The 23143-nt window shown below is 42.1% G+C and overlaps 2 protein-coding genes across 2 annotated transcripts; one reads left to right on the top strand and one right to left on the bottom strand.

Annotated features, from left to right (window-relative positions):
* Window positions 1-109: 109 nt before the first annotated feature.
* On the top strand, window positions 110-12730 carry pdcd11 (programmed cell death 11). The gene is made up of 36 exons (XM_069665555.1): window positions 110-169; window positions 700-822; window positions 1083-1229; window positions 1356-1520; window positions 1800-1961; window positions 2070-2190; window positions 2331-2506; window positions 2708-2815; window positions 2937-3149; window positions 3279-3403; window positions 3501-3561; window positions 4210-4356; window positions 4494-4745; window positions 4878-5003; window positions 5096-5290; window positions 5469-5639; window positions 5739-5952; window positions 6111-6260; window positions 6465-6577; window positions 6819-7318; window positions 7466-7528; window positions 7649-7745; window positions 7863-7952; window positions 8040-8142; window positions 8286-8463; window positions 8745-8801; window positions 8896-9018; window positions 9171-9293; window positions 9486-9660; window positions 10019-10162; window positions 10279-10425; window positions 10519-10769; window positions 11003-11171; window positions 11356-11509; window positions 11711-11876; window positions 12101-12730. The coding sequence occupies exons 2-36, from the start codon at window positions 721-723 to the stop codon at window positions 12270-12272; spliced, it is 5460 nt and encodes a 1819-aa protein (XP_069521656.1). The 5' UTR covers window positions 110-169; window positions 700-720; the 3' UTR covers window positions 12273-12730.
* Window positions 12683-20944, bottom strand: LOC138594462 (RING finger protein 122). Its single transcript, XM_069665556.1, has 7 exons — window positions 20280-20944; window positions 19718-20087; window positions 17945-18098; window positions 15604-15646; window positions 15074-15115; window positions 14279-14361; window positions 12683-13557 (listed from the first exon to the last, which is right to left on the bottom strand). Exons 2-7 carry the CDS (start codon window positions 19740-19742, stop codon window positions 13437-13439), a joined length of 468 nt encoding a protein of 155 aa, XP_069521657.1. The 5' UTR covers window positions 19743-20087; window positions 20280-20944; the 3' UTR covers window positions 12683-13436.
* Window positions 20945-23143: the final 2199 nt, after the last annotated feature.

Genomic DNA, 23143 nt, shown 5'->3' with positions numbered 1-23143 from the left:
CATGTGTCTTAAACGACCAATAAATGGCTTGAGGAAGTGTCAATCATTCTTTCTCGTCGATGATTGGATAAAGATTGAAACGCCCATATGAGTTTTGCTTCCGGGTTGAGATCGTGGCGTGTTGCTGAACAACATGTGAGTTGTGGTACCTACAAGACGGAGATTTAATGTAAGGAAACATTTTATTTCAAATACTGAAAGAACAATTAAAAGTATGTTTGAGTTATAGCCGAGTTTTTCTCTACCGCAAAATGATTTTTTTTATCTGCTGGTAAACTCGATTTGTGTAAAGCCTTAGTGTTAAAATATGTTACTGGTCGCTGGTTTTATCTCTTATATTTTCAGTGGTAACGTTAACTTTATTTGCAGCAGTATTGCAGTAAGTGATCCAGATGGACATAAAACATTATATTTATCCAAAAGGATAAACAAGATAGATGTACATATGATGAAACAGAAAATATCCGATTATAAATTCAAGCTGCTGTTTGTGGGTCTCGTGCTCACTGTTCACACGTTTGAGACTACATCTGTAACACTAGAATGTAATAACAACGAACTCACCCCTCTAATGTACAGCTATCAAACTGGGCCTTACGTCTGGCTACATCCATTTATCACAAGCATAACCTAACTTGTTGTGTCATGGCCAGGATCTGAGTTTGTTTTTTTAATCATCTGTTTATTGATGTGTCTTAGAGGTCTGAAACAATATCAAACATGGCATCTGTGGAGGAGGACTTCCCTCGAGGTGGTATGGCAAAGAAGCCCACTGAGAGTAAAATAGTAGTGCAGCGGACAGAGGTGGACAACTTGTTCCAGGTACTATTCTTCTCTTTTCTATCTATTGCATCTATACTACTTTGGAAAACGTATATTAACATCTCAAAGTATCAGGCAACATATTGGTTTAAGTCACATCAGTACATTCCTGAAGTGGAACTTAGCATCAGCTGTTCTTCATCTTTCCTTTCCACTCACACAGTACTAGTTTGGCTTCTATTTTGCATACTTGGTCTCACTTAAAAAGTCACTGGTAAAATGTCCCCTGTAGTTAACAATTTATTGCTTTTCTCCTGCAGTCAAACGAACAAGTAGAAACCAAGAAAAGAAAGGGGGCAGTCAAAGATGATGGCAAGAAGTTTAAGAAGCAAAAGACAGACAAAGGAAAAGAAGATGTTTTGACACTGAATGCAGCAGCCAAGTGTGTGGAAATTCTACATATCAAGGTAATACATTTGTCAAGGACCATTATATGTCTATAATTAATTTAATGTATTAAGTAAATCCCTTTTTTTCTAAATCTATTGTATTCAGCACAGAATCCACTATTGTATGTTTTTGCATTTCTCCAGAATGTGAAAGAGGGTATGCTGATGCTCGGCTGTGTGAAGGAGGTAGCAGACTTTGAGGTGACGGTCAGCCTGCCTTGTGGCATGCAAGGCTTCCTCAGCATCAAGAACATCTGTGACTCGTATGCCAAGCTGCTCAGTGAGCAACTGGATTCAGCTGACACAGAGGTAGGCCTGCGGAGTGATGGCTTGAATATACTGTACATGCTGAGGGTGCTTGAGACTTCATACTGGGCCATATCCTCAGAGATTCCACACATTTTTAAGATTATCTGAAAAGTGAGATTGAGGTCATTTTCTTTGTATAAATCAATGGAGCCTAGAATCAGATATTAACCTACATTAGACAACGTTTTATTTATTAGGCTTTTCTATGTTGAGAGTTTACATGTGTCTTAGAATATTATGTGACATCTAAGAGATGGATCTTGTTCTCTAACTCGACAGGAGATCTGCTCTCTGCCTCACCTCTTCCACACTGGCATGGTGGTCAGGTGTGTGGTTGCCAAGTTGGATGTAGCCAAAGGAGGCTCTCTCAGCATCCAGCTGTCAATCAACCCAAAGCTGCTGAACAAGGCTCTCACTTCAAGCTCCCTGAAAGCTGGCATGGTGAGTCAATAATTATAATCCTCAGTTCAATATTTAGTTTAAAATTTTAAACATCCAGCTCTCCTTTTTTGATCCAACTGATTGTAATGTTATTTTGTGATGGCTCAGGTCTTGAGTGGATGTGTGGACAGTGTGGAGGATCACGGCTACATCATTGACATTGGCATCAGTGGAACCAAAGCATTCCTCCCCAAGAAAGCAGTAGAAGATTCACAGAACAATTCAGATGGTATGAAAAAGCATTTTGTCTTTCCTTCATTTACTTAAAGAATAAACTCAGTCTCGTTTTTATTAAACACATTAAGAAATTAAAGAATTGCAAAGAATTGTTGAGACTTCTTTTAAGCATGTGTGTGTTCTTGTGTTCAGAGCTGAAAGTGGGTCAGTATCTGACTTGTCAAGTGGAAGAAGTAAAGAACGACGGCCGTGTGGTCCGCCTTTCTGTCAGCCCCCCGACCATCGCCCAGGCCAGTGCTGAATCCACGCAGGGCTGGAACCTCGCCAACCTTCTGCCTGGTCTTCTGGTCAAAGCTACAATAAAAAAGGTAGACACAACTTTTATTTTTGCTATGCTGTTTGGTAAAATACCTTGAGTGTATTTCCTGTCCAAACATATTATAAAACTCTGCCGCAATCTTACACCGTATTAATAAATACGATCTATTATACCCCTCATTATAGTCGCTATCACAAACTCTGTAGAAGTTACGTTTGCTTTTAATAAAGTCTTCATGTTGGTATTACAGGTGACCAAACATGGTCTGCTGCTGGACTTCCTGTCCTCCTTCAGTGGCCATGTGGACTTCCTCCACATGGAGCCAGACCAGGCATCCAGCTACACTGTGGGAACCGAGGTAGGACAGGCCTGGCACACATGGTACCCTCTTGGGTCAAACAAGACAGTTCATCACTTTGTGTCAGTCATCAGTCTCTTTCCCCTCTGGTCAGTAACCTGTTTTGCATCCATCCACCCAGGTGCAAGCCTGCGTGCTGTATGTGGAGCCGTCTACCCGTCTGGTGGCCCTGAGCCTGCGCAGCTACCTCGTTCAACCCGGGATTAGAGTTGAAACGACTCCTGCAGGAGGAGACCGCATTGGTGAGGTGGTGAAGGAATGCAAGATGACCAGGATGCATCACATGTCTGGAGCTGTGTTGGAACTGCCCGACAAAACGTTGGCCTTTGTACATGTGAGTCGGGGTCATGCTTTAGATATTGACACCTACCTTGTTTTGATACAATATACATATTAAATGGGTTTTTTTAATATTTTGCTGACTAAATATTTTGGTAATTGCTGTGTGTGTCTTTCTTGACAGAGGAACCACCTGAAGGAGCCTAATGTGCCAGTTAATGAGAACAGATTGATGGCCATGTCTGAGCACACCTGCAGGATCCTAGACTTCAGCGCCATGGACCAAATTCATTTTGCTAGTCTGCGAAAGTATGTGACACCTCCTTTATGTTTCTTATTCCAAAGTTATCAAGGACCTCATTATTCTAATTTATTTACCTGTCAATTTGTCTTGTCTTGATTTCAGGAGTGTGATCGAGAGGCGTTTTTATAGATACCACGATCTTCAGGCCGGTCAGGTTGTGGAGGTAAGAAAAGAGCAACAAGAGTGCTTTCTTTATTTGTTCTTTCAAAGTGGAAAAATACCTTTTAAAGGAATTGATCGACATTTTGAGACACACACTTATACGTGTTTTTTGCAGAAAAATAAGATGAGAAGCTTGATTACATTTTTTTTTTCTGTCTGTTAAATATGAAGCTACAGGCAACAGTCGGTTAACTCAGCTTAGCATACAGACTGAAAGCAGGGCTAAACAGCTAACCTAGCTAAACAAAATCTGTGTACAGGCAGCTCTGAAGCTCAGTAACAAACACATTAATATCCCGTTTGTTCAATTTGTAAAGGCACTTCAGTTTTCATCCTTTGGGTTCTTTTCTGCCAGATTCAAAATCTATATGGTAAAGTAAGAGATATGGTGTATCTACTGATAAACAAAAGAATTACATACATTTCTTTGACTTGCAACGGCCATGTGATCACTTTAAAATGAGATGTTAAATGCCTACAGGCAGTTCGGCTAACATCAGTGTAAACTGCTGCGAATTACCCTGAACAAAACAAAAGGTTAAAGCTGGATAGAGTAACTGTCCTCTCTGTGTAGTGTTTCTGTCTCATTCAGCTCTCTTCCTGTTGTTTGTCTCACATTGTCTATCCTTCATCTATCTCTCCCTCTCAGGGGACAGTGTCAGTCCTGCTGAATCACGGCATGGTGGTGCATCTGTCTGACCACATTAAGGGCCTGGTGCCCCGGACTCACCTGTCTGACATCATCCTCAAGAACCCAGAGAAGAAGTACACGGAGGGCATGAAGGTCAAATGTCGGGTAAGTCCAGTTCTTTACTTTGTTTTATAGCCTCTTAAAAGACCACAAGAATACAAGCAATAATCTGCAGTTAAAACTGTTAAATCCACTTTCCTTTGTGTTTTATCCCTCTGTATTTATGTGTGAATATGTTTCAGGTGCTGTCAGTGGATGCAGAGTCCAAGAAGCTGTACCTGACCAGAAAGAAGGCCCTGGTTGAAAGCTCCCTGCCGTTGTTCCTCAGCTACTCTGATGCACGTCCCGGCTGCGTTTCTCACGGCTACATCGTTTGCATCAAAGACTTTGGCTGCATCTTTCGTTTTTACAACAACGTGAAGGGTCTGGTGCCGCTCAGGGAGCTCAGCTCTGAGCTCATCATCAGTCCTGAGGAGGTCTTCTATGTGGGCCAGGTGAGGCATCGCGGGCTCAGAGCATCATGTCTGGTTTTAACGATTTGCTTCAATTTTTTCGTGTTTTGGGAAAAGTAAGAACTATGAAAAATATTGTATCTGATAAGTTGTTTGTTTTTGCCTATGTTTCAGGTGTTAAAGGCAAAAGTTATTCAGTGTGATCCTGAGAAGGCAAAGATGGTGCTGTCATTCAAGGCTGCAGTGGAGGGAGACCCAGAGAAAGCTGCCAAGCCCCAGTTTGACTGTGAGGTGGGAAAGGTAAGTTAAAGACCCTCATACATCTTATTTTGTTTTCTTATATCCGAATGTTTCACATATTGATCTCAACATGTGGATTTTGTGTGATGTAGAGGCTGGAGGCAAAGGTTCTGAAAAAAGTACTTAACGGTCTGGAGGTGGCCATCCTCCCTGATGAGTACCGTGCCTTACTACCTACAATGCACCTTTCTGATCACATCTCCAACTGCCTGCTGTTGTGGGAGAGCCTGAAGGAGGGAGACAACATCTCAAACATCGTCTGCTTCAACAAGAACAAAAACAATATTGTATCCTGTTTTTACAAGTCTTTGAATTTCATCAATGAAGCATACTTTATAAATGATTCTGCACAGTGTGAAATATTTTACAGAATTTTGACGTTTATCTGGAATTAAATTATGCATTTCCTAATTATAAACAGCTGGAAAGTTGCTTCTGTTTTCCTTAGCTGCTCCTCTCTTAAAGTCCCTCACCAAGAAACCGACCGTGAGGTGGTCACTGGAGGAGGGAGTGGTGGCCAAGGATTTCTCTGAAATCACAGTAGGAATGCAGCTGATTGGCTGGATCAAAAACATCATGTCTTACGGCGTCTTTGTAGAGTTCCCATACGGCCTTGTTGGTCTTGCACCCAAGTCGGTGAGTAAAATACTTTGTTCTAAATATTCTCATCTGAAATCCTCGACCACTAAGTTGTATTTTCCTTCTTAAATTCTTACTGTGCTCTGTTTTCTTCAGGCCATGTCAGACAAGTTCATCAGTGATGCGACAGCTGCCTTTCAGATGGGCCAGACAGTCATGGCTAAAGTCACCAACCTGGATGAGGAAAAGCGGCGTTTCCTGGTCACACTGAAGATTTCAGAGGTCTTGTCTCCAGAGGGAGATGCACAGACGAGACTCATTAATGGTCTGCAGGAGAGAAAAGCTGTGACGGAAATGTTAGCTGTGAGAGGTATGATTGAAGCAGCTTTTCTAAGTGTATCTTGTAATGAATGCCCAGATAGATAAAAGGTTGCATCTTGTAGTTTAAAACACATTTTTTAGATTGTTTGATTTTTCGTTTGAAATTGTTTCCAGTGTGTAATTGTCTCATCGTGTCTTAACTCTCAGATAACAGTGATCTCCGCCAGCAGCTGGCTGCTCTGTCTGTTGGTGAGAAGCTGAAGCTGACTGTAGATAATGTGAAGGACACTGATGCCACCTTTAAGTCGGGTGATTTGGTTGGTGCGACCATAACGGCCACAAAGCACCATGTCATGGGTACGTACTTAACCAGACGCACCAGAGATTTTGTACAAACCTTTTTTAACATCCCACTCCTCTCTGACAAAAACTCTAACATTTGCCATCACATAGATTTCTTTTAATATCTTTACTTTACTTGAGTCATGTTACCGGACTTTAGAGAGCTCCCTCCAGAGCCACAAAAGACATCATACAACTGTTTTGAATCAATGTTTCCAGGTGTTACCCTGACCCCAGGGCAGAAAGTTACTGCGGTCATCCTCCATGTTGACATCCTGTCCACATGTATCCATGTGTCCATCCTTTCCAAGCTGGTGGGGAAGAAGAAATCTGTGAGTATGACTGTATTGTTGCCATACTGCAGTTTTAAAACAATGAAGTTGTTTGGCTCATTATGTGTGACTGTTGAAAGTTGGGCTGAAATGCGTTCTACATTGCAGACTTTTCCTTGGGAAGCCTGATATGACTCATTTACACACAAATGACTGCATATATTAGTTGTCAGGGCACTCGGATAGAGTTTGATTATCATACTTTCATGTAGTTATTAACCTTTGTCGTCTGTGTTTTCAGTTAACTGAAGGATCAAAGTACACAGCGATGTTGCAGCACGTCGACAAAGACTTTGCCGTCATCTCACTGGCTGATACGGCACAGCTGACGCTGATCCAAACCAGCAACCACCTGAACGAGATATTTCGGTCTGAGACGGAGAGGTTGAAGGGGGGGATGAGTTTGGCCGTTGAGGTTATAGAACCCAGCTCTCTGGAACTGCAGGGGCTCCCTCTAGTGGCGTGGGAGCGCGGTGGCCCAAATCGACAGCGCACCACCTCAGAGAACCAGACGGGCTCTAAGGGTCACAGATTTGGTGAAATTGTGCAAGGGAAAGTGCGGACAGTGAAGCCTACCTCGATTCAGGTAGTACTCGACGATGGAACCACAGGAAGCGTGCACGTGTCCGAGGTGGTGGAAGTTTCAGAAGTGTGTCAGGGATCCTTCCCCACGTCCTCGGTCAAAGTGGGCAGCATGGTCACAGCCAGGGTCATCGGAGGACGCGAGGCCTCCAGTCACAGGTGCACACTGCCAGTATCACTGTACATGCTGCAAGTTCTTACTTTAGTTATATTTAAACTACATTTTTTTATCATAAAACCACCAAAAACAAAATGTAATGATGTTTTGTATTGAACTCAGAATTAATCTCAACTGTCTTATTTCAGATTCTTGCCCTTCTCTCATCCCAAATATGCGTACAGCATTCCTGAGCTCACACTCATACCAAGGTAATAATATAGTAAAGTTCAATGTGCTTTGTAATTATCATGGCCAACACTTTCATGATTACATTATAAACATGAATATTACATTTTATCGATACAGTTTGTTTTTTTCCCTGTCTGCAGCAAACTGGATAAAAGTAAAGATTTTAAACCAGTAACAGGAAAAGAAAAACTAAAAAGCTATAAGGTGGGGGATGAAATTGCTTGCTTTGTATCAAAGGTAAGTTAATTTAACCCTAAGAGAATAATTCAGCTAAATTTGACAAATTAAAACCAGCGTTAGAGGAGCGAACTGGTTGTTCAGAGTCATTTAGTGTGTTTCTGCTTCTGCCTCCAGTTTAATCCAGAGAGGAAGTCTTTGGAGGTGACCACAGATCCTTGTGTCACTGGGACAGTTGAACTGATGGCCATGATCACTGATCCAAAGGTAAGTTAAAAATTGTAGCCACATAACAACAGGAGCATTTTTATATATTATGGTGGGTTACATTGTTTAAATTCTGCTTGTTTTCAGGACGCTGGCCACCCAGAGAAACTCTACAAGCTGGGCAGTGCAGTCTACGCCAAAGTGGTGGAAGTGACCGACAAACCTCAGCGCTTGGTGCTGTCACTCACAGGTAACAAAAGCTCTTTGTTGTTTACTCGTGTCGTCTTTACATTTCCAGGCTCTTTTTTCAGCTGTGTTTGTCATCTGTATCTCTTGCTTTAGATAGTTTATCTAGTTTTATTTATTGATTTCTGTGTCCCCTTTGTTATACAGGAGTCCATAACCTGGAGAAAGGCAGTGTTACTTTGGGGATGGTGACAAATATTCAGCCACATGTCGGCCTCCATGTCAAACTTCCGTTTGGCGGCATGGGCACCGTCGCTGTCACAGACCTAGCTGATGCCTACAAGCCCAAACCGCTCGACGGGTACAAGAAGGATCAGCTGCTCAGGTCAGTATGTGATGTGATGTTTTAGTTCAATGACAAAATGTGGTAATCTTCTTTTTTTTTCTCAATGAAACAAAAGTAATCTTTTTTTAATTTTGTGGTCAAACAAAATTACCTGTTTGAATCATCAGAGCCTCATTGTCTTGGCTGTAAATGTTTATTCCAATATCAGGTATCAGCAGCTAGAAGTAAAACAAAATTGGGACCACTATCAGGCTTCAAAATCAGTGTTGATTATCTTCAAATGTTGATTAAAAGGTGTTTTTTTTTTTTGTTTCACTCAGGTGTTTCCTTCTTGCAAATGAAAATGGCAAGTGGCAGTTGTCTCTACGTCAGTCAAGGTATGAGAAAGTTTCACTGTATTTGAGTTTCTGAACATATTCAGAGATTTATAGGACATGTATCTTACTACAATGTTTGTTTGAACTCTTTCAGGCTGAACCCCCAGGAGGCCAAGCCAGTGAAGGACATAGAGGTTCTGTCTGTAGACAACCTGACAGCAGGCCAGACCATCAGAGGCTACATCAAGTCTGTGGGAGAGCAGGGGGTCTTCATCAGGTACCACTGATATTGACCTCTAACACTGTTTGTCGTCAGACTGGACTGATAATACATTCATATTTCAATCCATAGAAAGCTTATAAAAGGCAATCATGGCCTGTGACCTCACTCCTGTTCATGAAGAAATGCATTTGTGAAATGTTTTCTAGGTTGTCGAGGAGCATCACAGGAAGAGCCCAACTTCAGCAGTCCACCAAATACTTTGTCAACAACCACAAGGTCCTGTCTGACCATGTTCCTCCAAACACCCTGCTCACCACCAAGATCCTCAGGTAAAAAGGGACTGATTTATAGTTTTGTTTGAAAATTAAAGTACTTATCAAACCATACACAAGAATTGCATATGGACAAACGGGAAGAATCTAACATTGTAATGCTGATGGCGTTCTTTGCAGAAGATCTAGTGCAGTGCAATACTGTCATGTCATTTTTTAGCCTGCAGCTATTTTTATTCTCGTCCTCAGTATTGACAAAGAGGAGGAGTTGGTCAACCTGTCTCTGCTCCCAGTGGACACTGGGAAGTCAGACATCCTCCCAGAGTCTCTGGGTCTGCCGCTGCGTCTGATCGGAGAGGAGAAGAAGAAACACGATCTTCTGAAGAAGAAGAAGAATAAACGTAAACTGTCTGAGAGCGAACAGGTAACAAAGAGTGCCAGTGTCCTTTTCTTCCCTCTTTCCTTCCTTCCTGCCTTAGATTAAACACACTGTAGATGACCTACTAATAAGCCTTTAGCTTGCTAGCCTTCCTAGAGGTGAACAGTACTTACCATAGAAAATCCACCCTCACATCGATCAATAACATTTGCAGTTATCATTCATTCATTATCCTTTAGTCAGAGTAATGAATGCTGCATTGATCGTAGCCTCAGTATAAAAACTGTCTGCGTACTCTGAAGGATACATTTAAGCCAGATTCTTGCTGCAACACTTGCTTTTATCTGTCTTGGTTTATTTAATCCTTAATGTTAGTCTGAACTGTTTTTTTTTTCTTCACCAGAAACAAGAAGAGGCCCAGATCCCGAAGAAGAAGAAGAAAACAAAGAAAGCTAAGACTGATGACAGCGACAGCGGAGTGGAGGTGTACTTCAGAGAAGAGGAGGATAAGGAAGATGAAGAGGATCCCAAATCTGACTCTGTAAAAGTATGTGGATACACTGCTGCTGAGTATTTTTAAATTCATCAAAGCTTCCAAAGATTTGGTACAGTAATAACATCATACAGAATCCTAAAATATACCATTCCCCTCCCCTCTCTCAGCAGGTGACGCAGAGCTCAGCGGGTCCATCCAGACTGCAGGTGGCAGCTGGTTTCTCCTGGGACGTGGGACTGAGCTCCCTGAAGCCTGCTTCTGCAGCACAGGAGGGAGACTCCAGTGACGGAGAGGACCAAGACGGAAGCAGCAAGGTGAGCTGACTTCTTCTTGAGTCTTACTCCGGATGTAAACATTTTCTATCATCAAACTCACCACTTATCTGATCCACTACTTTCCTTTTCAAGCCACAGAAGAAGTCTCGGCATGAGGTGGAGCAGGAGAAAAAGGCAGCAGAGAAGGCCCTGGTGCAGCGGGAAGTGGAGCTGATGGATCCCAGCCTGCGGCCCGAGGATGCAGCTGCCTTTGAGCGCCTGCTCCTAGCTTCACCCAACAGCTCCCTGCTTTGGCTCCAGTACATGGCTCACCATCTACAGGCCACTCAGATCGAGCAGGCCCGAGCAGTGGCTGAGAGGGCCCTCAAAACGATCTCCTTCAGGTGATTGTTGGTTTCTCTCTATAAATTACACTTAAATATATAACGACAAATCTATCAAAGAGCAGCAGGAAGCTAAACTAAAAACTTCTTCTAATTCTATTTTAATTCTTGCCTATATCATCCCTAATAGATAATAACCCTAATAGTATCTGACTCTGTTGATTATATGTGGGATGCATTTTAAAAACAGATGGATGTATTTTTTTGTAAGACTTGTCCTTTGTTGTTTACAGGGAGGAGCAGGAGAAGCTGAATGTGTGGGTGGCTCTGCTGAACCTGGAGAACATGTACGGCACTGAGGAGAGCCTGAAGAAAGTGTTTGAGCGGGCGCTGCAGTTCTGTGAGCCCATGCCTGTTTACCAGCAGCTGGCCGACATCTACGCAAAGTCAGACAAGATCAAGGTAAAATATATTAGGTGTTTTAATACCATACTCTCCTGGGCTTTTCCTTAGTTTAGACTCCCTGTCTTTTTGTTGAGACAGGGAGATTTGTTGAGATAAAATCCTGTCTTCATTAGCCACTAATATCCACACGTCTCTTTTTTGTGTGTGTGTGTGTTATCAACTCTGTCATGTTTGTATCCAGGAGGCTGAAGGCCTGTACAAGACGATGGTGAAGCGTTTCTGTCAGAATAAGGTGGTGTGGCTGAGCTACGGGACCTTCCTGCTCCAGCAGGGTCAGAGTGATGCTGCCAGTGCTCTCCTGCAGAGGGCGCTGAAGAGTCTGCCCTCCAAAGAAAGTAAGACGACCTGTCCAAACTCAAGACTTAATGTCACTACACAGTTTGATGTGTTGTTGTATTTTTGGTCTGCACATCCACTATTGACTGAAACCAGCCAGTTCTCATCCAGTCAGTGTCTGAGTGCAGATCTTGAGTCATTGTCCCGGCTGTGTATCTCCACAGGTTTTAACCTTTACATATTTTCATATTTCTTTTCAGGTGTGGACGTGATCGGAAAGTTTGCTCAGCTGGAGTTCCGCTATGGTGATGCAGAGAAAGGTCGCACAATGTTTGACAAAGTCCTGACAAGCTACCCCAAACGTACAGACCTCTGGTCCGTCTTCATCGACCTCATGGTCAAACATGGATCACAGAAGGATGTCAGGTGAGCAGAAGCCCTTTCCTTTGTTTTCTGATTCCTGATTGTCACTTTTAACACATTTTTAGTTTTTTTCCTTGTAGCTTCTCTTTTCATTAATGGGTGAGCAATCCCGTATAAACTTATCAGCCTAAGCTGTTTAAGTGAACTAGTAAAGGGTATAAAGAGCAGTATTATGATCAAACATAAAGAGTTCTTCATGGAGTTTTCTAACTTCCTGTCTCCTTTAGGGCGCTCTTTGATCGTGTGATCCACCTGAGTGTTGCAGTGAAAAAGATCAAGTTCTTCTTCAAGCGTTACCTGGAGTATGAAAAGAAGCACGGCACCCCACAGAGCATCCAGGCAGTCAAAGAAAAGGCCATGGAGTTTGTGGAAGCTAAAGGCACAGAGGCTGCCAACTAATGACCAAATACACACATTTTGTATGTGTGTGGACTGCAGTGTGCTACACTAGATCTGAGCCTCAACTTTCTGGGGAACAGTTTGTGGTTCTCGATGCTCATGTAGTTTCCTCCACAAAATGATCAACTTCTTAGCTTGTAATGTAGCGTTTTTTAATGTTGTGGACTGGAGACTTTTGAATGAACTGAGCTCAATGCAACAAAAAACCTTTGTAAAGTGTGATGATATGATCTAGAAATGTTAAAAACAAACTGGTATATAACATTTCATCAACTACATTTTAGCAGATTTTGTATGAGAACAAGTGTGAGCACAGAATAATTAATGTGATGAATATTACTTTACTGCTTTTTTCTGAGAGGATTTCTATCATTTAGGCAAGCCTTGCAATAAATCCAACACCATTACAATACATTACGTGACGTTTTATTTAAAAGCAACAAATACAAAATAACAATATATAGGGACATGTTTACATACAATACATACAGGCAAGACTAGTTTTCTATCAGTCTCTTTTTAAAAGGGAAGGGCCTGGGACACAATCGGTAATATTGTCTACTTAACTCTCATGGTTGTTGTACCGCTGGTCTTTGTTTCAGCTGGAGGTTATAGCTACCTCTGACAGCCGGAGAATTTCGACTACATTGGCAGTATTGAAGATGCATGTGTGGCACAGGGTTATAGAGTGACTGACATGGTTTGTGCTGGCTGTATTGGTAACACCCCTGAGATATTAGAGGTATCCATACTGATCCTGTACTCTGATGTCCTGCTCAAAGCCCGAAGTGTTGTTGGTCTCTGGCAGTGCTGCACTAGTCGTCCAGTGACAGTGGCAATGATATCCTGCTCTCTAATGTGGCTCCTTTTTCCTGTCATGTTTGTTGGTGAACAGTGCAATATGGAAGTAGAACTAGGAGCATTTTTATGAAAAGGTCCTATTCATCCACCCACTCCCTGACTGATCTGACCAAATCATTTTGGTGCTGTCAATATCCAATTCTCACCAAGGCATATTGATCAAAGGTCAGCAGCAGGGCAGCCACTTGGGATCATTATCAACATTTCCTGTGAGATGTCTTAAAGATGACCGCTGTCCATCATCCCTTGTGTGTTTAATGTGTGTGTTTTCTGTATGGGGAAGTTTCCTCTTTCCCAGTTCCTTCACACCTCCTCCGGGTCCATTGGACCCTCAGCACCCTGGGTAGCGTCTGTGTGGAGCCGGAGGATGGGCTTGTTACACATGGGGCACACACTGCGGATCTCCAGCCACTTAAGCAGGCACCTGACAGGATAAACACAGTAACTGCTTAAAACAAGAACGCACGAGAAAAGATAGAAGTTTACCAGGAGTAACTCAAACTGGAATAATAATTTATTCCTGGTGACTTTTTATGTTATGCACCCATAGGAATATATTATAATACTGTTTTGCCTTATTCACTATAAATACAAAAAGACATTTATGCTCATTCGCTCTCTTGACGTACATGAAACTACTGATACGAGTTTAAAGTGCGTAACGTTACTACAAGCAGCTGCCAGGAGCTAGTTAGCTTAGCAGGCTGGGAAAAGCCAGCCTGTCTCTGTACAAAGGTAAGAAAATGCACACACCAGCACCTCCGTAGTAACTCAGTAACTTGTTTGTTAAGTCTTCACAATATCTTGTATTGTAAGCGAACAAAATGTGGTTTTTAAATGCGTTATAACTATGTCATCAAGCGCAGTATCATCGACCTGACGTTGCCAGGCAACTATCAAAGACTCAGGTATGGTAGCTGTTTCTTAATGCTTCTTAATAGGCATTCTTAAAAAAATAACCATTCACCGGTTTTAGTTCCAAATGTATTTTACAAACATGAGGATGGTATCTTCTCTTAAGCTCCTGTGAGGAACTTTGGGCTTATGTCTATTTTGGCACCCCCTGTGACAATAAATACATTTCAACTTGCTTACTTATTAAGCTATTTTTATGTCTTCTTAGTATCTAGGTTAGCAGCACTCACTTCTTGTGAAATGCATGTGAGCATGGGCACACTCCCAGTTCATCTCTGGTCCTGAATTCTTCCAGACACACTGCACAGGTTTGCTGCAATAATAGGAATAACAGCAAGGTTAGTTTTTGTGGGATATCCTTTTTCAGAACATAAATAACAGCAAGCGTATTTTAAATGGAATTTTGTGTTTCATTTGTTTTTTTCCATTGTTGTTGCCTCCCTTTTTAAAAATGTGCTTCAATCACACAGCCAAGAACACTAACACTTGTAAATCTGAGCCGTAAATGAATTTCATATGACCTAGATTTAGAGCGTTACACAAGTGAAATTTTGCTTAAATCTTAAATATGTTTACAAGAAACAAGAGTATTTCATCCCTCCCTTGTACAAAGGTAGAAATTGAAAACCAAAATAACCCCAACCACCACTGTTGCCTTGGAAATAAAAGAAAGAACTTGAAAAAGCAATCTTTTAAGGAGACAGACAAGACCTTTTTATAATGCATTTTGAATGAGTGCAGTTATTCCTGGAGTCCTACATTCTGCTACGGGAAGAGAGCAAAGCAGGCATTTTTTATAAATGGCTCTATTGCGATACAAGATGTTCTGAGGAATGACTGTGTGCAGCAAGTTAATCAAATCTGAGATGAGAAATTGATTGAGTTAACCAACCGAACCCTCCCAGCTTATTATGGGTCATCTGAATGCAGAATGCAGGCAACATAAAATCTGCACAGCTGCTAGGTGTTAACATAAATGCCTATGTTAAGTTGAGTGAGGGTTTTGCAAAAAAAGAAAGACTTACTCCTAGGAGGCTGAGTTTCTTGCTTGCTCCCTTCAGCACCACCTACAGTTGAGAAAGTACAAGAGGGAAAAAGGCAATGGGTCATGTGAATGATGTGTCAGCACTACTGTGTTGGCAGAAAATCGATAGTGTAAAAAAATAAGACTTTGATTGAATGTCCTTATTTGACTGGCTTAAAAATATCTTCAAGATTGGTATACATTTTTTGTTTTTTCGATAAAAAAAATCATTATTATTACAGACAAAACAGACAGCTGCGGCTGGACTTCAACCTTCACCAAAGCTGAAAACATTGTTTGCAACTGTCAACAGACCTACAGCGCCACATTGTCACACCCTGCTACCTGCTGGGTTAACAGTTTTGAATCAAGGCGTAGGTAATGCTACATGTATAGGGTCAATGTCATCTGTAAAGGTTGGTCTAGGGTTTCACAGACGATAACGGTGTGAAATGCTATAGTAGTATTTATAACCTGCCTCAGAAGCTGATGTTACATGTTCACGCACTGTGACAGATACAGCACACATACCTCATTGTAGCTGAACTGCTCCCTTGTTCCTTGTTGTTTCAACCTGAGGGAGAAAGACAACAACATCTGTATAGCAGAATTGTCTGTTGTAACATCTGTAACTTATGGCAGTGGTTCCAAACATTGGCATAAGGGGGATGAAATGAATCTAAGGGTATGGGAGATGATAACACAGGTACAAAAAAGCAAAAGTAAGGAAGCTAAGTTCTGCTATAGGACTCAATTTATAGACATGCAGCCAGCAACAAGGGCTCACAAGGCAATAGAGGCTTCATATTTAGGAATCACAGGCAAAATATTATTGGGAAACACTTACTTATGTCATATTCATCAAATTTCTGTTAATATTATAATATTAACCAACAATGCACACTGCAGTGTAATTACTGTGGGTGAATTGGCACCAGCATTTATAGGATGTTGTTTGCCATTTGTTTTTATATCAATGTAAAGCCTCAGGGATTCCCATATGGAAGTGGGTTGCGCAAGCTACCTCTAGGGGGTGCGCATGAGGAAAAATGTAATGGTGGTGTAATGGTGGTGTAATGGTGTATTTATTTTACCAAGTGGTATTTTTTAATGGACATTCCTCAAAAGGATCTGCTTTTTGTCCATGTGATGTGTTTCTGAGCCTATGCATGTTGCAATCAAAATTTTCTTCACTTGGTGGATCGTGTGTAACTTTATTGCAGATTGATTCAAATTGGGCAACTGATGTTCTAATTTCTGTATAATCCACCATGTTATGTTTGGTAATTGTCATTTAAACTTGATTAAATTTTTCTTTAATGCGGCTGAAAATATGGCAGCCTTCTCCCCATCTTCTCTCATGATGCGCCTATCTGCCTGTGCATTTCTCCTCGCCCTCACTCATCTTCTTTGCTCTTTAACAGTGAGGACTTGTGCGTAAGTTTGTTGCAGTGTAGTTTCAGTTTCGAATGTAAGAGCGCATTGTTGTGATCTGATTAATATTTTGAATATCTTGATTATTTGTGCAGAATTTAACTTGAAGCCTTTTATGCACCTAAAAATAGGCTATGTTGCGTTTTTATTTTTTTAATAGTTGAGGGTTGGGGGTACATCAACCCGGTTGGGATTTAGAAGGGGTGCGTTGCATAAAAAGTTTGGGAACTGCTGGCCTAACTGATGCTGGATTTCAAAGATCAAATCAAATCAAATATCAAACTGTTGCTTATTTAAACATTCAGCATAAACAGAGCAACATTATTATTCACTTCACTTGTGTTTGTACTGTGTATTATGTATGAATGCAGGTGCAATATTAACTCTGGCTATAGCTCTATTTTGGTCTAGCTAGCTAGTCAGGTAGTTATAGTCCCTATGGCATCCTGCCAGGCATAGTCTCGAGGACCTTTAAGGTCCTTTCCCTGAAAACAGCTGTCTGCTGGGTGTGAATACGACGCTGATGAGAGCCGGGCCCAAAATATTAACATTTAGGCTAAAATATAAACATAAGCGGAACGGCGCTATAATGCAATAATGGGTTTGTCATTACAGGCAACCTTTCTAACATTGCAAATATTGGTTAGATCTTTGCCTGTAATAAGTTGGTCCAATCATTGTATTTGGCGATGTCTTACTTTCTACCATGTGTTGTGCTTTCACTCTACTCTTGCACTCATTTCTCTTGAGCAGAGTCTTCCACAAGCTAAAGCTAGATAGACAAGAAAGGAAGAGTCGTTGGATACAGTAAGAGACAACAGCGACATGCTGTGCTCTTCCCTTTGCTTTGCCTCCCTGGTTTCTCCAAGTCGCCTACCCCAGCCTTAGTATTAAAAAAGATACATGCAGGAAGCAACGCATTTTACAGAAGATAGTTGAAAAAGATTTGCATTAAAATTAGAATGACTTTTCAGCTAATGTCTACACAGATACTGATGTATATCTAATATGCTAATACTACCTGATTTGTCAGCTTGGCCACTTTATCTAAGGTAATGTTTAAGTTGAGTTGCTTTGCGTGTGGTGCTGCAGCATATACTATACATGCTGTGTGTTGCAAAATAAATAATACTAGCATACCTTGATGGGGTTTTTTCTATATGTAGAGTACAATTATACACTTCATAGCAACTTGGCAGCTCTGCAAAGCAATACACACATTTGCATCATGCTGCTATCCTCACATAATTAGATCTTCCTTACCAAGGTACTTTTGAAGTAATTTTATTTGGCACATTATGTTGCTGTGCTTGTTTAAACTGCCAAAACATTCCTAACTGGATTGACCTCCTTTTGTGCTTGCTGTTTCTTTCCCACATTTCTTAAGAGCTTTTCTCACTTTCTCAGGCACTCTTACTCCCAAACCTCCTCTACTCACCTGAAAAGGTAGCAGCAGAAGATGAGGCTGAGCATGAAGACGAAGAGGCCGATGCCCAGCACAATGACATATACATTGAGCGGGAGGTGATAGATGTCAGACGTCATGCTGCAGTAGTGTTCAGAGCGCTGAGAACCCAAACCACACAGGCATCCTGTAAGGAAGTTTGCAGGTACAGATTGAATATGTATTAAACTGTCACAGTGTAGGGTTAAGAGTCCAATGTGTTCTCTATAATATCTTATATAGTTCAATATAGAGGAGTAGCTGTCATTCTGTTGGAGCATCATGACAGTTAAACCTCACTTGTCTATTTATATTTTGGGGCGTCATGTTTGTTACAGCCTCATGCTTTTAAAACAGGATCTTCCTCCTGAAAACAGATCTACTGACACAACAATATCCAGTTGTGCAACTTCATTGTTTACTTTCCCATTATAATCGCCCGTGCTCCCATTGCATTGACAATAACAGTCCAACAGTGCAAGTCTAAATGGTTGCATACACTTTAGTCGCTGCAATTTGTACAGACAATTGCACTGCCATGAGGTTAGAGAGCATTTAAGCTCTTGAGATCTGTGTTAACCATTTTACTAAGTCCAGGAATAAGTTAGCCATTTACGAGCAGTAAAACTGTTTTTAAAATAAACTATGAAGAGGAAGAGGACTCTTGGAAGAGAAGTAACAGATTGTTGATCATTAACTAGAATATGTCGTTCAATCTCAGGCTTCAAGTGCAACAGGGCTTTGAGCCTCTGGCTGCCAACAGATCCAATATTCAACTATATTGTTTGACAATAAGAATATGGCGAGTGTATCTACAATATAAAAAGATATATATTTGTTGGGGAGTTTGACGTAATAGTTGGTGTTTGTTTGGATGCAGGTGTGTCCTGGGAGCTGTGACTGGCACTGTGGTGGTAACTGAGACACTCATAGGACCGCTCGTTAATTGGCTGTGAACAAGACAAACATGGAGGACAGACGGCACTTCCGCCACACCACCATCTGTTCCACAGACTCCATCGACAAGTGACTGGTAGTGTGTGTGTGTGACAGCACTGGGGGATGGAAGGGTGTGGGTGTGGGGTCTGTCTGCATGTACTTGGTAGACAGATATGTGTGTGTGTGTGTGTGTGTGTGTGTGTGTGTGTGCGTTGCAGGTGGCAGGGGGTGGGGTCTATTATACAGAATGAACTCTGGGGACTAAAGGGCCATTTGGTAAAACAATAGCAGAGGAAGCCTCACTTCCACAGGCCACATGTGTTCCAATTAATTTGCAGCGAGGATGCTCTTGCCAGGCTCTAGATGTCCATGTGTCTCTCTTTAGGGGGAATCAATGGGTACAGCTTGCACACTGTGGGGGGTACGGGTTGGATAATTTAACATGGCTGGGGGTTGGGGGATTTACAAGCCATGGTGGGGGTGCTAGTGTAGGGAAGACCTAGGGTAGCATAATGAGAGTTGCAATTATGAACCAGGCGCTGATGCTCTGCAGAATCAGTCAACAGTTACAGAACAAGATTGAGGAATACGAGTAGATAAAATATCTTCAGCTTCAGTTGTCATAGCTGTCAAACAAACATGACCTTGAATGCAGCTTATTGTAACTCCACTCCTCTACTCTCTCAGTTATTTACCATTTCACAAGAACATCCATTATGTGGATCCCATAAGCTTGCAGACTTCATCTAAGAGTTTATGAGCTACAAGTAAGTACACGTGCTACCACCTCTTGTATTTGGCAGACGGCAGAGAAATCGGCTCACTTACCGTTACACCATTGGAATGGTTGCATGAAATTTGACTCCCAGCTCAGCAGCAGTAAATTCAGGCCCTGTCAGGAGAAGGCTGGAGAGGAGCCAAACTCGTGGGCCGGAGCTCGGGACACTGGATCTGTTTGGAGCCTGGATTCAGACACTCTGACCTGAATCGCTCTCTTCCTGGGTAGTGTTCGCTCCTCCAAAAACAACCATCAAGATTTTCAGATTTGCTCAGATTCCACAAATCCTCAGGAGGTGCGGTTTTGTTGGCTCAGCAGTCTGTAACGCCCAGCATTCCCAAATCTGGATTAACCACTCGGTGTAAAGATTGGGAGATTTGGGACTGGGGCTTGGACCGGGACCGAAGACCTCATGTGCTCCTAGATCCCAGTGAGAATGATGTCATCGCAGGAGAGAGAAGCAGAGACAAAGAAATGTTGTTGTAAAGGAGTGATTGTTTTTCACATGCCTCACACCATGTGTTATGCAGGAGTTGTTATTGTGAAAAGCTGAATCTCACTCAGTCACAATGTCATAAACAACACAGGCTGCCTGGTGACAGAAATACTCACATTTCCAGCAGAAAAGGGCCTCTTTGACTCCACTTTGCATCTGCAGTATCGTCCCTTCACCAAATTCAATGACAGCCACCCTTCAAAATGACAGTCCTCGTCCACTGAAGGTAATTATCTGGCATTAGTCTGTGCTTTGTCTTCCTCCCAAAGCTGCTTTTTTAACAGAGGATTTTCACAAGTCTTATCCCCCTCTCCTCTCCTCTCCTCTGTTGTCTCCTCCACCAGTCCTCTGATCCTGCAGTGGGTATTCCTCCTCAGTATGGAAAGACAAAGATGTGCTTCCCTCTAAGCCCAAACAAAGTGAGGGAAGCTCCATGCAACAACAGTCCTGTAGCTGGGTTTGGTATTTTGCTTGAGAGTGTGTGTTTGTGTGTCAGTCAGTGCATGTGTGTGTGTGCGTAGGGGGGTGGGGGGGGATCCTACTCTCCCTCTAACCATCTGCTCGTTCAATTGAGAAAAAAAAAATCAGAGACGAAGGCAGTGTGTGTGCAGGAGTGTGTCTGCGTGTGTCGTATTTAGTCTCTCCCACCTCCAGCTGGCTTTGTCATGGCAGGCTTCCCCTCTTCCCCTTTCAGTCCTTAATGGTGCTCAGAGAGAGCCTGCAGTTTGCCTTTCCCTTCCTCCCCTTGCTCTCGCTCTGCTCTGCCTTGGGTTTGTAAACAGATCTCTGCTCATGTGACCAGCCGTTTTGCCTCGCAACTCTCCTCTCCCTCAGCCCTCCCTCGCTACCTCTGTCCTCCAATCTGTAGGCAGAAGGAAGGCAGAATGAGGCAGACACTGACGAATAGGGCGCCTGCAAGCATGCTGATGTGTATGTGTCTGTATGCGCACACCCATGTGCATGTATATGTGAGAGGGAGAGAAGAGAGACATTTGCAGCAAAGTCAAGCGAGGCCTTGGTCAGTAACATGCGCATGGCTGATGTCCTGACAACCAAAACAAAACCATTTGTGTGAAGTGGAGGTCAGGAGAGAAGAGATGACACAACCTCAGTCACTATTTCCTTCCCTCGCACAGATTGTATTTTTAGAGCTGCAGCAGATTCGTTTTCATGTTTGCTTTGTTTGATCTATATATAAACATCATGTCCCTCTTACAGAGGAGGAAGAGGCAGGTAGAGCAGAGGGGAGGAATCGATAGAGGGAACAGAAGAGGAAAGGAGATATGAAGGCAAATAATATGAAGGGAAAATGAGGAAAACAACATAGAGGAAAATCACAGCCCGGACAAAGACATTGCCTGCACGTCCACCCCCACACCCCCGGCCCTGGCTGCCAATTCACTGAGGGAGAGAACAGCTGCTGGGCGACTGGGCGAGCTGTGAGACGGTCAAGGGGAGAGCTGCTCCACCAATCCCCCCGGGGGAGGGAGGGAGGGTAGGGAGAGGCTTCAATGGGACCCATGCCATTTTCATTCACCCTGCCCTCCTCCCTCCTCCCTCCTCCCTCCTGCTCTAGTAATGACATTAATGCTGAATACGGAGGAACAGCTGGATTGACTGCACAGATGCATGGGCATTAATACAGTCTTTAATACACCACATGCATTGTTGTTGGTTGTTTACAGGTTTCAGTTGTAGCTACAGGGTTGTGTTTGCATTGTTGGCATAATGGCGGTTTTAGTGATAGCGTGCCCTGTTTTGTGATGTGATAAAAATACATTTTGTCAACGGCTTACTGAAGGTATACAGTATACGATTGCATAAGTTACATATACATATTAAACTGTATTGAAGTGGTTATTAACGAGGCCTTTTTCAAACATAGAAGACAATTCCTTATTTTCAGTGCAGTTTTTCTTACCTGTGTTTGTTTGACTGACTGGTTAAACTGGGATCTTCGCAAGAAAAGGAGGGAGTGAGAGGAATGCAAATTTTGACCTTGTTTACTGAGTGACATGTAAATAGTGTTGGCAGGTAGAACCTTGTTTTTACATAATCATAGGTTTGCCTGATTTGATCTGCAGTAGCGTTGTAGTGTTTCCTGCTCATGTCGAAGAAAGAGGCCAGAAGACCAGCAAAGATGAATTACTTGTCTGAAGTCCATCAAGCTGTTTAGCTTGAATGTCACATGGAAAGAACTTGGAACATGCAACTTTTGCTGTACAGGGACCACTGTGACCACAACTGAGCCACAGAGTCGTAAAAAAGGCCTCAGTAATGTCCATTACACAACACTGTCTTGCATACATTACTTAGAAGCAGATCAAATATGTGTAATATCTTAAGTTAAGAGTGTTTCTTTTTGCTTATGCATCAAACTTTTTATTCGTAAGAGATGGTTGTGTTATTTTTTTAAATTTTTCACTGCCTTGTTTTAAAGCGAGGAGCAGCCAGAGTTTGATTTTGCCTTGCTTAAATGACCCATGTTGACACTTTGTAATTTGTGCCCTGGGAATATTTATGGTGGCCCTGCAGTTAAGAGCAATACAAAAATTCATTAGTGTTATCAATGAGACCTCTCCAGTGTGCTGCAGTAATGCATTACTCCTAGCTTGATACAGTAGCTGTACTTCTTCAGCCCTCAGATTTACACTCTTCAGATATTTGCTGAGGCTTGTGTTGTTGTAATGTATTTATAAAAGTAAAAATCCTCTATAGAGGACATTAAAGAAAGAACCTGATCTGAATCCGTCCCTCAGAGAGCAGCAGAGTGTGCTTTAAATAATTCATGACTTGTGGATGAAACATAGTTGTGGCAAAAGAAAAACAAGTTTTACCAGACATTTTGTAATTGAACTGTATTTGAACCACAAAATGATGACAGTTTACATTTTTCCCCATTTTGCGGGTTTTATGCACCAAACTATATATCACGCTGAATTCAATTTATATTGATGTATATGCTGGAAATATTTCAGTA

Source organism: Semicossyphus pulcher, unplaced genomic scaffold (genome assembly GCF_022749685.1).
Source record: "Semicossyphus pulcher isolate SPU_LCO1_2020_fin unplaced genomic scaffold, fSemPul1.0.p SCAF_17, whole genome shotgun sequence".
NCBI classification, from domain to species: Eukaryota; Metazoa; Chordata; class Actinopteri; order Labriformes; family Labridae; genus Semicossyphus; species Semicossyphus pulcher.
Note: the sequence above shows the minus strand (reverse complement) of the source record. Positions and strands in the feature narration are given on the sequence as shown.

Bases quoted from the DNA above. Each gene is read 5' to 3' on its own strand.
- pdcd11 (XM_069665555.1), top strand. From the start codon at position 721: ATGGCATCTGTGGAGGAGGACTTCCCTCGAGGTGGTATGGCAAAGAAG. The intron at 5,004-5,095 runs GTAAGTTAAAGA...TGTGTGATGTAG, and splicing joins TTGACTGTGAGGTGGGAAAG to AGGCTGGAGGCAAAGGTTCT. The intron at 9,661-10,018 runs GTAACAAAGAGT...TTTCTTCACCAG, and splicing joins AACTGTCTGAGAGCGAACAG to AAACAAGAAGAGGCCCAGAT.
- LOC138594462 (XM_069665556.1), bottom strand. From the start codon at position 19,742: ATGCAACCATTCCAATGGTGTAACG. The intron at 18,099-19,717 runs GTAAGTGAGCCG...ACTTCCTTACAG, and splicing joins ACCATTCCAATGGTGTAACG to GATGCCTGTGTGGTTTGGGT. The intron at 13,558-14,278 runs GTGAGTGCTGCT...TTATCCTGTCAG, and splicing joins TCACATGCATTTCACAAGAA to GTGCCTGCTTAAGTGGCTGG.